The sequence below is a fragment of the Xenopus laevis genome, chromosome 4S (assembly GCF_017654675.1).
Source record: "Xenopus laevis strain J_2021 chromosome 4S, Xenopus_laevis_v10.1, whole genome shotgun sequence".
In the NCBI taxonomy this organism is placed as follows: domain Eukaryota; kingdom Metazoa; phylum Chordata; class Amphibia; order Anura; family Pipidae; genus Xenopus; species Xenopus laevis.
The window spans coordinates 14501128-14517818 of NC_054378.1; the positions used below are offsets into that span (position 1 = coordinate 14501128).

Here is a 16691-nt window from a genome sequence, read left to right on the forward strand (position 1 = left end):
ATATTGCCCTTTTTCTCTTGATTGTCTTGGCAGAGGGGAGACCTGTCTGCACCTCGCAGCGTCCTTACGCCAGCGCACAATCTGCCATTACATCGTGGAAGCCGGCGCGTCCCTGATGAAAACAGACCTGCAGGTAAATAGGACTGAAGATGTCAGGGAGAGGAGCTGAAAGGTCAGGCTAATTGGGTCCTGTTGTGCTGAGACACCAGGAGAAGATAGAAATAGTCTGTACAACTGTGTGTGCGTGAGAGCTAAGGCCACATTATGGCTTTTTTTTATCCCCTGAACATGTCACACTCCTTTGCAGGTTGCTTTAAAGGGAAGCTATTGCAAAAATAAAAATTAAATATAAGCTTTATCAAACTGAAATAAGAAAATAATGAAATAATTTGTACCGTTTCTGAAATAATCAAGTTTATTTTCACTATTCCTCTCTCGGCATTTGTTTCTCTTCATTCTCTCTTCATGCAGCAGTTGGGTGTCTGATATCCAATGACAGTTAGATCCAATATATCTTATAGGGGACTCCATTGCCTAGAAGATGTATTAGAGCTCACTCTATTAAAATAACCAGACATCATGTCTCTCTACATGCAGGATTTGTGCAAAAGACAGATATTTTGTTCATACTGGAATCCGTTATTTGAGTGAGCTTAATACATCTGCTAGGAAAGTAACCCCCCTATAAGATATGTTGGATCTAACTGTCAATGAATATCTAACAAAATAACTGTCTTTTACACAAATTCTGCATGTAGAGAGACAGGATTTCTGGTGATTTTAATAGAGTGAGCTCTAATACATCTTCTAGGCAAAAGGAGCTCCCCTATAAGATATATTGGATCATTCACCTGACACCCAACTGCTGCATGAAGAGAGAACGAAGAGATACAGATGCTGAGAGAAGAATAGTGAAGATAAACTTGATTATTTCAGAAACAATGCAGAAGTTTTAGAAAGTTTCTCATTTCAGTATGATGAAGCTTCTATTTCATTTTTGCGATAGTTCCCCTTTAATTTCAGGCACTGCTTATTTCCTGCAGGCTGGACTAACACAGCCCCATACACACTATGGAACCTGAACTGATTTCTAGCTCACATTGTTCTGCCCATTCTCTTTCCAGAGAAAACCATAGATTTATCTGATCTGGCTTATAAACACTATCCATCTGGGGGGTATACACATTTTACACATTTCAATACCTGTTCCCTCGACAGATTTAGTTCTCCCCCTGTTCCCCCCCACCCCACCAGAAGTCTGTCTTTCTATAACCACTTCACCTGAGCCAGGACAGCTGCTGATCCAGAGGCCATTGGTGGGAATGGCAGGGGGCAGACATAGGAGGGGGGTTGGAGAGAACGAAAAGTGTTGGGAGAAGGGATAAGACAGAAGCTGAAGAATTCCAGACAGCTGCAGGCAAAAAAAGGGTCTCGCTCCTCCCAGGTCTGCCCTCTCCCCTGCAGCTGCAGCTTTTAATGCGCATACCATACCAGCTGGTACCTTGAGCACGGCCCTGGTACTGGGATTTTATTCACGTTTCACTCCCCGCTCAATAGATCACACAACTTCTTGCCTTTCTATATAAAAAAAACCGCAACATTTTGGCCATTACCTTCACCCTACAGTCTATAGTCCTTCCATCTCTAATCCTCAACACTTGTGTATTCTGCAACCCCATTCCTCCCGGTGACGGGCTTGGAGGTCTGGGGCTCAACAGGAAACCTCTGAGTGCGGGCCCACTCTCCAAATTATTTTTCCTTTTTTTACTTCATTCACTTTCTTTATTATTTGAATCACTTCTCCTTACATATTATCATCCATTATTTCCTCCATTTCCTCTCTTCTCTCTTAGAAATGGGGGAATGGCTGTGGTATAGACATAAGAGGCAAATAATTGGGTGAGCAGAAGGGCCCACTGATACTTGGGCCCACCGGGAGTTTTCCTGGTATCCCGGTGGGCCAGTCCGACTCTGATTCCTCCCCTTAGCACCCTTTTATATTCCTTACTTTCGAGACTTTCCCTCAATTGCCAGCATCATTTTCCAAATCTACCAGCTCCCCTAACCTTGAAAACAAATCCACCATTGTTTTCATGTAATATAACACTGATTAATACAACGCATATGATCTCCATGTAAACAAATGAAGATTATTGGTAACCTGTCACCAATCCCCACTGTTTCTACATAAAGGGTTGGTTCACCTTCAAGTTAACTTTTATTTTTAGTATGTTATAGAATGGCCAATTCAAAGCAACTTTTCAATTGGTCTTCATTATTTATTTTTTATAGTTTTTCAATGAATTGCCTGCTTCTTCTGACTCTCTCCAGGTTTCAAATGGGGCTCATTGACCCCATTTAAACCACACATGCTCTGAAAGGCTACAACTATATTGTTACTGCTACTTTTTATTACTCCTGTTCAGGCCCCCTCTTATTCATATTCCAGTCTCTGATTTAAATCAGTGCATGGTTGCTTGGATTATTCTGACCCTAGCAACCAGATAGCTGAAATTGCAAACTGGAGAGCTGCTGATTAAAAAACGAAATAACTCACAAGTGACAGATAATAAAATATGAAAACCAATTGCAAAATGTCTCAGAATATCACTCTCTACATCATACTAACAGTTAATTTAAAGGTGAACAACCCCTTTAAGGCTAATGACACACATAAGGCTTCTCCGGCCTGGCAGATGTAATGCCCAATACGCCCCCCCCCCCCACCATGCTGCCTGTCATTGACATGATCAGAATAGTGAGACCCTCCTGTTGAGAGGTGACAGGTGGCTTCCATTCTTTTTGGTGATGGGAGGCACTAGATGGCATCAGGGAGTTCTTTGCTATGTGTGCCATTAGCCTAACACTAGCTGACAGTTGGGATTTATGGCCTTGATCTGCATCCTGAAGCCCAAGCCTGGCAGATAGAAGGGATGCAATACTGCTGTCAGCCTATGACTGCCCTGGGAATACTTGCTCTATAATTCTGCCACCTTTTATCCTAATGTTTCCTTTTTCAGGGGGACACCCCGAAAAACAAAGCAGAGAAGGCGAAGGACCTAGAGCTGGCAGCATACCTAGAGAATAGGCAGCACTACCAAATGATCCAGAGGGAGGACCAAGAGACTGCAGTGTGATGCCACTGAGTGGAAGAGGAGCAGAGACTGTATCCCCCCCCCCCACACACACACACAGACTTGAACCTCTCTTCGGAAAATCCTAAACTTCCTAATTCCCTTTCTGGGAGATCTGCACTTTTGTTCACACCCTCTCCCAGCAGAAGGCCTTACTCTACATCTCCCAAACATCTCCTTCCAAGTTACACTATGGGGAGGGGAGATGTTCCATCCCTTACAGAGACAATGGCACACGCTCAACTCCCGGCAATCATACTCCCTGCAAAGCTGGACATCATTATGCACCAGTTACACTGCAAGCTCCATTGAGGCTAGGGTTGCCACCTTTTCCAGAAAAAAATACCGGCCTTCCTATATATATTTATCTTTTTTCCCTATTCATAACATTGGGATCGGCCATCATTTCTACATGCCAGGCCATTAAAATACCGGCCAGGTGGCAACCCTAATTGAGGCACATGATTATACTTTGGCTCTATGTCTCTAGAATGGATCATTCAATACAAGGAGGGGGGGGGTTGTTCATCCTCTGCATATTTGCATTTATACACAAGAGCTGGCAGTTTTCACAGCAGAGAGAAGGCTACCTCTTTATCACTACTAGGGGTGCAGTTTACAGTGATGCAGCTGCAAATACTCATGTATAAATTGCAATGGCTAAGGTAACGGCTTCCCTTAAAGTGATTGTAAGCAGAATGTTAAATTCTCGTCACCGCCGTTCTTTAGAACAGTGACGTTTGGCTACTGACTGGGATTTGGGGAGTGCAAAGGTCACTGCTTTAGAGAGGCTCCCCTATAGACCTGCTCACTGTGCGTACCTCACTATAGGCCGTATTGTTCTTTTTCTAGAATCCGTGTCAGACCTACTCTTATTTGTGGTTGTTTTTGCACAAGCCCTTGCACATATCCCCCTACTTCGGCTCAGGACTGCCCTGCTCTGGCCATGCCGTGCCCACTTGGGGCTTCATACGTTCTCTGCGTTGGAGTGACCACCTCTTGTGCAACTCGTCCTGTGAATCTTATCGCTGTCTTTCACCTTTGTCCTTACTCTGAGGTGTGTACTAACTAGATATAAGAGCAGTTTGGAGTGTTTACCTACCCAAGCGCTTCAACTTAGTTTTTAACCATATCTTCCTTTCAAAGGGTTTGTTCACTTTGAATTAACTTTTTAGTATGATGCAGAGAGCAATATTCTGAGACAATTTGCATTTGGTCTTCATTTTTTATTATTTGTGTTTTTTTAAATTTATTTAGCTTTTTATCCTGCAGCTCTCGAGTTTGCAGTTTCAGCCATCTGGTTGCTAGGGTCCAAATGACCGTAGTAACCATGCATTGATTTGAGTAAGAGACTAAACCATGAATAGGAGAAGGCCCGAGTAGAAAGATAATTAATGAAAAGTAACAATACATTTATTGAATTACAGAGCATTTGTTTTTTTTTTTGATGGGGTCAGTGACCCCCATTTGAAAGCTGCAAAGAGTCAGAAGAAGAAGAAGGCAAATAATTCAAAAACTATAACAAATAAATAATGAAGGTCAAAAAAGTTGCTTAGAATTTGCCATTCTATAACATACTAAAAGTTAACTTAAAGGTGAACCACCCCTTTAGCTCTCTCGTCCATATCCCAACCGCAGGTCAGATTGTATTTTTGTGAATTTCGTATCGATGTTGCCTCTCACCAGAGCTCTAAATTCTCAAGCCCAAACTGTTTTGTGTTGGTTGTGGTTGTTGCACATAGCGAGGGGAAATCTGTCTTATACTTGACGTTGTTTTACCTTGGACCAGGAACTACATCAATCGTTCGGCCATCTTGGACCAGTCACTGTTTTTTTTGTTTTGTTTGCTGTAGTCACTGGCCATGTCAACCACGGCCCAGCCGCCATCTTGGTGCAGCCGTTTGGCTATTCTTGCCTCCCGCACCCACGAGTATTGTAATCTACAAACTATATTGTCACTGAGACGAGTTATTTGTTTCATACTGTTTTAAAATGTGTTCTTTTTATTTCAGTGGTTTTATTTTAACTTATTGCATATTTTATCATAGGTTTTTTTTTTGTCATTTTGTTATAATGTTGATTAACGATGTCAAATAATTACACTTTTAACCTCCTATCTCTTCTCATTTCATGGTCGGTTGTTCAGAGGCTTCTCCTTGTCATTCCCACCCATGGGGGCGACACTTTACTGCTTGATAATCAAGGTGATATTCAGCCCCATCTTTAGACTAAAGCTGGCCATAGACGCAAAGGTCCGATTGCACTAATCTTCAATAACAAAACTTGCTGTCAGGGGCATAACATCGGCCGATCTGTTCTTTTCTACTTTATTTGATCGGAATGGTTAGTGGCAGGTCGGGAGATGGGGAAGTCCAATCGTTCGAGGATTCGAACGATCGGATCTTTGCATTTATGGCCAGCTTTATTTGGACAAATTCTGCCCATACCCTGTGTTTTTCCATAGGAACCAGAGAGCCTTGAAATAATGCTGCAAGACCCGAGGTGTTGGTGGGGGGTTGCAAAGTAGCATCCAAAGCAATAGTCCTCCCGTGTTAATTGTAAGCAGTTTCATCATATTCCCTGGCACCACCATCTTTTATCTAATCAATGAATAAAATAGGTGGGCTGGTTGCTTTTCAGCTGTAGATGCCAATGAATTTGGCAAGTTCAGATATGAGGCCACTCTTAATATTCCTTTACAAATCCCTTCACCATTCTTTACCACATGCAGTAGGACCATATTGTTATTCTCCATTACTTTAAATAGGAAGGCTCACAGGGGTTTGAAGGCTCACGGGGGTTTGAAGGCTCACAGCAGGCCCAGACTGGCTATCTGAGGGGCTGCTGTAAGGTCCCATAGACAGTCACCATCTAGTTGGCTGGTGGAGGACTATTTTGGCCTCTGTGACTTGGAATGCCAGGGACTATTTTGTCTCCAAGTCCAGACCTGGCTCATGGGGGTTTTAAGGCTCACGGGGTTTGAGGGCTCACAAGGTTCAAGGCACACGAGGTTTCAAGGCTCATGGCAGGCCCAGGCTGGCAATTTGTGGGTTCTGACACATGCCAGAATGGCTGCTGTTAAGGTCCCATAGACAGTCACCATCTAGCGGGCTGGTGGTGGACTATTTGGGCCTCTGTGACTTGTAATGCCAGGGCCTATTTTGACTCCCAGTCCAGACCTAGCTCACGGGGTTTGAAGGCTCACGGGGTTTGAAGGCTCACGGGGTTTGAAGGCTCACGGGGTTTGAAGGCTCAAGGGTTGCATATCCTTTACACAAGCAGGGGTGTTCCCATTGAAGCAATATTGCCATTGGTTAGCACTCGGCTGGTGTGTATGAGTTTCCACAAGATATCTTCAGTGTGTATCTGTCCAGGTTCATGCATGTCTGATGTCTCTTTGTTCTCTGTGAGTCAATATCTATTGGGCCTGAGAACAGTTCTTCCATATGCGATTCTGTGTTACTTGCCAGACACGTCGCAACAATGTGAGGGGGTGTAAACCCTGATATTGGCCAAATCCATCCAACCTTTGCAACAAGGCCGGAGAAGAAGCTGCCATGTTTAATGTGATGGGAGCTGCAGTTGCTTTCTCTGTCCAGCAGAGGCAGTGTCCACACCACAAGTTCTGGCTAGGCTACAGGCTCCCAGCCTTAAAGGGTAACCTGAACCAAAATAAAAGTTTACTATTCCTTTTAATCTCTCAATGGTGTTAACAAAAATAAAAGTCTGTGTATAGTATAGTGGTCACTTTAAACTATGAAAATAAATATATTTTAGACTGTTTAATTAAATTATCAATGAGAAATACAAAGGGCCTCGACTTTGTATTAATGGGATGCAACCCCTAAAACAAACATTTGATATTTTTCTTAATTAGTGAACATATAATTATTTTGGTTTATATGCTCTTTAAAGGAAAACTAAAGCAAAACTACAGAAATAGCTAGAAATGTTGTACATGATGTTTTGTGCTTCTGTACCACAGCCCTTTAGCAGTAAAGATCTGTGTCTCCAAAGATGCCCCAGTAGCTCCCCATCTTCTTTTCTGCTGATTCACTGCACATGCTCTGTGCTGCTGTCACTTACTGAGCTTAGGGACCCACTCACAATATACAGTACACATAGAATAGAAATGTCACAATATAAGGCTGATTAGTAATTAATACAGTTATAATACACAAAAGCCATAAATATCCTGTAAATTATATCCTTATAAACGGTGAGTTCTGATGTCATCAGTTATAAACGGTGAGTTCTGATGTCATTTCTGTCAGATGACTCACTGAAACGTGTGTATTATAATAAATAAAGTACCCCCAGTTGAAAAATATGAGGATATTAGAAGTTACCTCGGAGTTCCATGACCTGTATAAAAACACTCGGCCTTCGGCCTCGTACTTTTATATGGTCATGAAACTCCTCGGTAACTTATAATATCCTTATATTTTACAAGAGGGGGTACTTTATTCACTATATATTACACGGCCACTCCGAAATCAGTGCATTCTGAATATAATCGGCCCTGTAGCATCAGTGCTATGACAGATGAACCTCGCCTTTCTGCTTGATAATTTTCCCATCCACTCAGCTTCCCAACAGCAGCCCCGAGCCCACTGAGCATGTGCAGTGCCACTGACACACACAAGATGCCTAACAAGTTGGGGAGCAAGTTTGAAGGCCTTACTATTTACAGTAGTTGGGGCAGATAAGTGCAGCTGACTCCGCCTTTCCGGACTGAGTTGGCATCTTATTGGCCCTTGGGATCAGCCCAATATGGCCTACTCCATTAATGGACAAAGGAGGCCCAGACCTGCTTGTTGGCTAACCCCACCAAATGATTGTCAATAGGCCGAGCTTCTGGGTTGAGCCTATAACATCTGCTTCTGACTCCTGAAACCATGCCACTAACACAGCTGGAAGAGGGCTGACCTCTGCTATATTGTTTCAGGAGTCTGCACCCAATTCCACAGATTGATGCTGCGTTCAATAGTAATTATATTTATAAATACAAATTCATTGGAAATAAGTCATGAATGTAGAAAGGGAATTTGCTTAGAATGACATTTTAATAGGCATTGAGGATCAGCCATTGCTGCACTCTATACAGGTTAATACAGTAAAGGTGTTGCAGGGAGTGAGGTCACAATGGGCTGTGTGTACTTTTATCTGGGTAACCTTTCCCCGGGCCCAGTGCTCACAGCTCAACACTTAGTCGCCAGAGACTGAATCAGGCAGCTACAGGTCAAGAGAGTTGCCCCCCTTCCATCCGCCGCTCCTGGGCTCCCATTGGAGCGCTAGCTGTAACATGAGACAATCCCTCTGCCCCCCCCCTTCCTCAGCTCCTCAACACAAAGGTTTAACTGCAGGGGAGAGAGAACTGTTTGTAAACCACTTGAGATGCAGTTCATTAAAAGAGAAAGAGAGCAGTGAATGAGGAGGGGGGGGGCATTAAAGTTTGAAATAAAGCCCCTCTCTTTCTGTGCCACCTCCCCTCCCCCAGTGCATGGGCTCTAGCACTTTTTTTGATTAATTGAGAGCAGAAAAAAAAAGCCACATTGGCCAGTGCTGTTCTGAACCATTTCACTGCCTGTCCACTTTAGCAAGGCGCTGTTTATTAACCATTCTTATATAGATTTGACACTGACTATACAGCATTCACAAACCTTTAGATAAAAAGGTTGGACAGGGCGGGTGCTGCACCTTTAACCATCCCGTGGAGAAGGGACAGCGGCTGTTTGTTAGTGCACTTTTACATAGCCCGGGGGAAGGAATTCTTCCAGCACATCTCATTTCCTGGCAAAACTTGTCCCTGCTGATAGGGGCCGAGTTGGAGGCTTTTATTGGTCAGTATATGGCCACTTTTAGGGTGGGTAAAGGGGTTGTTCGCCTTTAGATTAACTTTTAGTATGATATAGAAAGTTATATTCTGAGCCAATTTGCTATTGGTTTTCATTTCTTGAGGTTTTTTACCTTTGAATTCAGCAGTTCTCCAGTATGCAATTTCCGCCATCTGGTTGCTAGGGTCTAGATTACCCTAACAACCATGCACTGATTAGAACCTGGAGAGAACATAGGCCGTGCAGGTAGAAGTGCCCTGGCTGGAATTGAACCGAGGACCCCCAGTGCTGCAAGCTGCCCCCACTCACCACTGTATAATGCTGTCCTGTGTAGTTAGAGAAAGCCACAAACAAAAGAAACAACTACTTTTAGCCTTTAGTAGCCCTTTAACAGGCAACAAATGCAAATGTGCAGTTTAACACTCCCGGGCAGTGCACGTGCCTTTATACAGAAGCTGAGGGAGGCGGCTGCACTTTTGCTCTCCTCTCCAGGACTCCACTTCTGAGCAGGGGGCAATTGTGAAAGTAAATAGCCCAGTGGTGAATTGGTTCCCCCAGCTGTTCCCAAGCAGCACCTACACAGTTACACAAACAAAGCGCTGTCAAGAAATGGGACAAAGGGTCTTCAGATCTTTTCAATGACACTAGTGCTGGATATCAAGTGTCTAATCGACCTCTCCAAACAATACATGAGAATGAGACTGTGGGATAGCAGGTATAGTAGGGAGAGATGGTGCCTATAGTAACAGTGGATAATAGTCTCTGGGAAGGGACTGTGACTGTGGGATAGCAGGTATAGTAGGGAGAGATGGTGCCTATAGTAACAGTGGATAATAGTCTCTGGGAAGGGAGTGTGACTGTGGGATTGCAGGTATAGTAGGGAGAGATGGAGCCTATAGTAACAGTGGTATAATAGTCTCTGGGAAGGGAGTGTGACTGTAGGATAGCAGGTATAGTAGGGAGAGATGGTGCCTATAGTAACAGTGGGATAATAGTCTCTGGGAAGGGAGTGTGACTGTGGGATTGCAGGTATAGTAGGGAGAGATGGTGCCTATAGTAACAGTGGAATAATAGTCTCTGGGAAGGGAGTGTGACTGTGGGAGAGCAGGTATAGTAGGGAGAGATGGTGCCTATAGTAACAGTGGATAATAGTCTCTGGGAAGGGAGTGTGACTGTGGGAGAGCAGGTATAGTAGGGAGAGATGGAGCCTATAGTAACAGTGGTATAATAGTCTCTGGGAAGGGAGTGTGACTGTAGGATAGCAGGTATAGTAGGGAGAGATGGTGCCTATAGTAACAGTGGTATAATAGTCTCTGGGAAGGGAGTGTGACTGTGGGAGAGCAGGTATAGTAGGGAGAGATGGTGCCTATAGTAACAGTGGATAATAGTCTCTGGGAAGGGAGTGTGACTGTGGGAGAGCAGGTATAGTAGGGAGAGAGGGTTTGCCTATAGTAACAGTGGATAATAGTCTCGGGGAAAGGGGAGTGTGACTGTGGGAGCAGGTATAGTAGGGAGAGATGGTGCCTATAGTAACAGTGGATAATAGTCTCTGGAAGGGAGTGTGACTGTGGGATAGCAGGTATAGTAGGGAGAGATGGTGCCTATAGTAAAGAAAAAAAAAAAAAAAAAAAAAAAAAAAAATTAGACAGTATAGTAGGGGGATTTATACAGGGGATAATAGTTCTGAAGGGGTGACTGGATAGCAGTTATAGTAGGGAGATGGTCCTATAACGTGTATAGTCTCGGGAGGGAGTGTGACTGGGGAAGTATGTAGGAGAGGGAGCCTATGTAACAGTGGAAATAGTCTTGGAAGGAGTGTGACTGTGGATGCGGTATAGTAGGGAGATGGTGCCTATAGTAACAGTGGTAAATAGTTCTGGGAAGGAGTGTGATGTGGAAAAGGTTAGTAGGGAGATGGTGCTATAGTAACAGTGGAATAAAGTCTCTGGGAAGGGTACTGTGGAGAAGTATAGTAGGGAGAGATGGTGCTATGTACAGTGATAATAGTCTCTGGAGGGAGTGTGACTGTGGGAAGAGTATAGTAGGGAGAGATGGTGCTATAGAACAGTGATATAGTCTCTGGGAAGGGAGTGTGACTGTGGGAAGCAGGTTAGTAGGGAGAGATGGTGCCTATAGTAAAGTGGATAATAGTCTCTGGGAAGGGAGTGTGCCTGTGGATAGCAGGTATAGTAGGAGAGATGGTGCCTATAGTAACAGTGGATAATAGTCTCTGGAAGGGAGTGTGGACTGTGGGAGAGCGGTATATAGGGAGAGATGGTGCCTATAGTAACAGTGGATAATAGTCTCTGGGAAGGGAGTGGACTGGGGATGCAGGTATAGTAGGGAGAGATGGGCTAAGTAACAGTGGATAATGTCTCTGGAGGAGTGTGATGTGAGCAGGTATGTAGGGAGATGGTGCTATGCAGTGATATATCTTGGAAGGGAGTGTGACTGGGAAGAGGTATAGTAGGGAGAGTGGCTTTGAATGGATAATAGTCTGGGAGGGAGTGTGCTGTGGTATGCAGGTATAGTGGAGATGTGCTTAGTACAGTGGATATGTCTTGAAGGGAGTGTGCTGTGGGGAGCGATGTAGGGAGAGGGTGCCTATAGTAACAGTGATAATAGTTCTGGAAGGGAGTGGACTGTGGGATAGCGTATAGTAGGGAGAGATGGTGCTATAGTAACAGTGGATAATAGTCTCTGGGAAGGGAGTGTGACTGTGGGAAGCAGGTATAGTAGGGAGAGATGTGCCTATAGTAACAGTGGATAATAGTCTCTGGGAGGGAGTGGACGTGGGATAGCAGGTATAGTAGGGAGAGATGTGCCTATAGAACAGTGGAAAAGTCTCTGGAAGGGGCTTTTCGTAGGACCTAGAAGTTAATATCAAGGATGTGATGGGAAGAGGTTAGTAGAATGGTGCTATATAAGTGATAATAGTCTCTGAAGGAGTGTGACTGTGGGATAGAGGTATAGTAGGGAGAGATGGTGCATAGTACAGGGATAATAGTCTCTGGAAGGGAGTGTGACTGTGGGATAGCGGTATAGTAGGGAGAGATGGTGCCTATAGTAACAGTGGATATAGTCTCTGGGAGGGAGTGTGACTGTGGGATAGCAGGTATAGTAGGGAGAGATGGGCCTATAGTACAGTGATATAGTCTCTGGGAGGAGTGTGACTGTAGAGCAGGTATAGTAGGGAGAGATGGTGCCTATAGTAACATGGATATAGTCTCTGGAGGAGTTGACTGTGGGAAGCAGGTATAGTAGGAGAGATGGTGCCTATAGTAACAGTGGATAATAGTCTCTGGGAAGGGAGTGTGACTGTGGGAAGCAGGTATAGTAGGGAGAGATGTGCCTATATAACAGTGATAATAGTTCTGGAGGAGTGTGACTGTGGGAGAGCAGTATAGTAGGAGAGATGGTGCTATAGTAACAGTGGATATAGTCTCTGGGAAGGAGTGTGCTGTGGATAGCAGGTATAGTAGGGAGAGATGGTGCCTATAGTAACAGTGGATAATAGTCTCTGGGAAGGGAGTGTGACTGTGGGAGAGCAGGTATAGTAGGGAGAGATGGTGCTATAGTAACATGTGGATAATAGTCTCTGGGAAGGGAGTGTGACTGTGGGAGCAGTTATAGGGAGAGATGGTGCTATAGTAACAGGGGATAATAGTCTCTGGGAAGGGAGTGTGACTGTGGATAGCAGGTATAGTAGGAGAGATGGTGCCTATATACAGTGATATGTCTTGGAGGAGTGTGATGTGGAGAGCAGGTATAGTAGGGAGAGATGGTGCCTATAGTAACAGTGGATAATAGTCTCTGGGAAGGGAGTGTGCTGTGGTATAGCAGGTATAGTAGGGAGAGATGGCCTATAGTAACAGTGGATAATAGTCTCTGGGAAGGGAGTGTGACTGTGGGAGAGCAGGTATAGTAGGGAGAGATGGTGCCTATAGTAACAGTGGATAATAGTCTCTGGAAGGGAGTGTGACTGTGGGATAGCAGGTATAGTAGGGAGAGATGGTGCCTATAGTAACAGTGGATAATAGTCTCTGGGAAGGGAGTGTGATGTGGATGCAGTATAGTAGGAGAGAGGCTATAGTACAGTGGATAATAGTCTCTGGGAAGGGAGTGTGATGTGGATAGCAGGTATAGTAGGGAGAATGGTGCTATAGTAAAGTGATAATGTCTCTGGAAGGGAGTGTGATGTGGAAGCAGGTATGTAGGGAGAGATGGTGCTATAGTAACAGTGGTAATAGTCTTGGAAGGGAGTGTGCTGTGGAAGCAGTATAGTAGGGAGAGATGGCTATAGTAACAGTGATATAGTCTCTGGAGGGAGTGTGACTGTGGAAGCAGGTATAGTAGGGAGAGATGGTGCTATGTAACAGTGATATAGTCTTGGAGGGAGTTGACTGTGGAAGAGGTATAGTGGGAGAGATGGTGCTATGTAACAGTGGATTAGTCTCTGGGAAGGGAGTGTGCTGTGGAGCAGTATAGTGGGAGAGATGTGCTATAGTAACAGTGGATAATAGTCTCTGGAAGGAGTGTGACTGTGGGAGCAGTTATAGGGAGAGATGGTGCTATAGTAACAGTGGATAATAGTCTTGGGAAGGAGTGTGACTGTGGGAGCAGGTATAGTAGGGAGAGATGGTGCTATAGTAACGTGGGATATAGTTGGAGGGAGTGTGACTGTGGATAGAGGTAAGTAGGGAGAGATGGTGCTATAGTACAGTGAATAATAGTCTTGGGAAGGAGTGTGATGTGGGAGAGCAGGTATAGTAGGGAGAGATGGTGCTATATAACAGTGGATATAGTCTTGGGAAGGAGTTGCTGTGGTATAGAGGTATATAGGGAGAGATGTGCTATAGTAACAGTGGATATAGTCTCTGGGAAGGGAGTGTGACTGTGGAGAGCAGGTATAGTAGGGAGAGATGGTGCCTATATACATGATATAGTCTCGGGAGGGAGTGTGACTGTGGATAGCAGGTATAGTGGAGAGATGGTGCCTATAGTAACAGTGGATAATAGTCTTGGGAAGGGAGTGTGACTGTGGGAGGCAGGTATAGTAGGGAGAGATGGTGCCTATAGTAACAGTAGGATAATAGTCCTGGGAAGGGAGTGTGATTTGTGGGATGGGCAGTAATAGTAGGGGAGATGGTGATCTATAGTAACAGTGGGATAATAGTCGTGGAAGGGAGGGGGGAAGTGAGGATAGAGGTATAGAGGAGGAGAGAGAGATGGTGCTATAGTAAAAAAGGTGGGATAATAGCTCGGGAAGGGGAGTGTGACTGTGGGATAGCAGGTATAGTAGGGAGAGATGGTGCCTATGTAACAGTGGGATAATAGTCTCGGGAAGGGGGAGTTCATTTGTGGAGGGCAACATTACTATTCTTATATGATTTAGCCTAGAATTCTTTCTGGATGGATGGATGGATGGATGGATGGATGGATGGAGGAGGGAGGGAGGGAGGGAGGGAGGGAGAGAGAGAGAGAGAGAGAGAGAGAGAGAGAGAGAGAGAGAGAGAGAGAGAGGAGAGAGAGAGGAGAGAGAGAGAGAGAGAGAGAGAGAGAGAGAGAGAGAGAGAGAGAGAGAGAGAGAGAGAGAGAGAGAGAGAGAGAGAGAGAGAGAGAGAGAGAGAGAGAGAGAGAGAGAGAGAGAGAGAGAGAGAGAGAGAGAGAGAGATATAGATGGACTGGATGGATGAGACGGACAGACAGACAGACAGACAGACAGACAGACAGACAGACAGACAGACAGACAGATAGATAGATAGATAGATAGATGGCTAGGCAGAGAGAGATGATTTAGAATTAGTTAGATACAGATAGATAAATAGATTATCGATAGAGAGAGAGAGAGAAAGCGAGAGAAATACATTATAGAGAGAAAGATAGATGGATGGCTAGGCAGATGACAGAGAGAGAGATGATTATCTGTTTAGTTAGATACAGATAGATAAATAAATTATGTATAGAGAGAGAAAGTGAGAGAAATAGATTAGAGAGAGAGAGATCAATAGATAGATCGATAGATGATAGAGAATTAGTTAGCTACAGATGGATAAATACATTATAGAGAGAGAGAAATAGATTATAGAGAGAGACAGAGACAGAGAGTAATAATTTGCGAGAGAGAGAGATAGATGGATGGATGGCCAGGCACATGAGAGAGAGAGAGAGAGAGAGAGAGAGAGAGAGAGAGAGAGAGAGAATTAGTTAGATACAGATGTAAACATAGATTATAGAGAGAGATGATAGAGAGAGGTGATAGAGAATTAGTTAGAAACAGATGTAAAAATAGATTATAGAGAGAGAGAGATGATAGAGAATTAGTTAGATACAGATAGATAAATAGATTATAGAGAGAGAGAGAGAGAGATGAATGATAGACAATTAGATATTGAGAGAGAGAGAGAGAGATGATCGATAGAATAGATGGATAGATAGATATGATAGAATGATAGATAGATCGACAGAGACAGACAGAGAGATACAGTGGACATTAGTGATGAGGGGGCTGGCCCAATACACATGGGACCCACGGGTCAGGCAGGTTCAGGGCAACCTCAACTCACTTTTTACACTACTGGCTTCTGGTTTTTATAGGCACCCGCTTGCCCCTTTTGTGATGTCATTGTGGGGGGGGGCTCGGGTCTATAACTATAGGAGGAAAGCCAGAAGCAGACAGGCGGGTGTGGGTTCTAGTTGGGATACTGGTGGAAATCCTGGTGGTGGTCCCTGGCTTGTCTGTGGTTCTCATGTGGGACCCCAGTCCGACAGTGATCAGGGACCCTTATAATACCAGGAGTTCTAATCCCCTACCAGCAATATGTTGTGAGAGCAGTGACAGTGACATGATACGATGATTCCATGTGATCTCACCCTAGTGCAGTGATCCCCAACCAGTAGCTCTTGAGCAGCATGTTACTAGCCAACCTATTGGATGTTGCTCCCAGTGGCCTCAAAGCAGGAGCTTATTTTTGAATTCCAGGCTTGACACTGCCTGTCCACATAGGGGCTACCATATAGCCCATTGCAGCCCTAGTAGTATTTTTCATGCTTGTGTTGCTCCCCAACTCTTTTTACAATTGAATGTGGCTCACTGGTAAAAAAAAGGTTGGGGACCCCTTCCCTAGTGTGTTAGTGCAGCTGCTGAGAGTGATTGGTCCACAATCATATCAGAACCCCCACCCTATATAGATACTGTATATAAGTGTAAGGACAACAATTGTATTACACCAACTGGTAACCGGACCCCAAAGTAAAATCATTATTAATTCATTGGGTGCTTTTCCCTTTTGGGCGTGCTCCTATAGCTGGACATGACGGAGCCAAGCCTTTTGCTTTTGTTAAGGGGGTTGCTGGGAGTTTTACAGCTCAAGGGCCATGGGTCGGGCAGCCCTGTTTTCAATAAATAATGAGGCCCCACTACATCTGTTTTGCCCCAGGGGACTGACAAATATCTGTCCATCATAAAACAAATGCCAGAGCTATTTCCCCTCTAGCTGCCCTTTGGGGGGGTAAATGTAGGTCTGTCCCTTTAAGTGGCAGAGAGAGCGCCCAGAGCATTTCAGGGAACGTCTCATAGACCGGCTCAAGTGCCAAATCCATTTATTCCCCGGCATAGAGTTTTAAGTCCAGATTTGGCACAGCTTGATGAGCTGAAATGGCTAGAGTAGCCCCCTGGCCCCCTCCTCTCTCACCTCCTCCCCTCTTTTTTTTTTTTTTT

The 16691-nt window shown here is 44.5% G+C and overlaps 1 protein-coding gene across 6 annotated transcripts in view; it reads left to right on the plus strand.

Annotated features, from left to right (window-relative positions):
* The window catches only part of LOC108715243 (diacylglycerol kinase zeta), a 104427-nt gene extending 99179 nt beyond the window's left edge, over positions 1-5248 (plus strand). For all 6 annotated transcript variants that reach the window (XM_041560953.1, XM_018260222.2, XM_018260220.2 and 3 more), the window contains 2 exons: positions 34-133; positions 3021-5248. In XM_041560953.1, coding sequence (XP_041416887.1) covers positions 34-133; positions 3021-3137 — 217 coding nt within the window. In that variant the 3' untranslated portion in view covers positions 3138-5248. The remainder of the gene's footprint in view (positions 1-33; positions 134-3020) is intronic.
* Positions 5249-16691: the final 11443 nt, after the last annotated feature.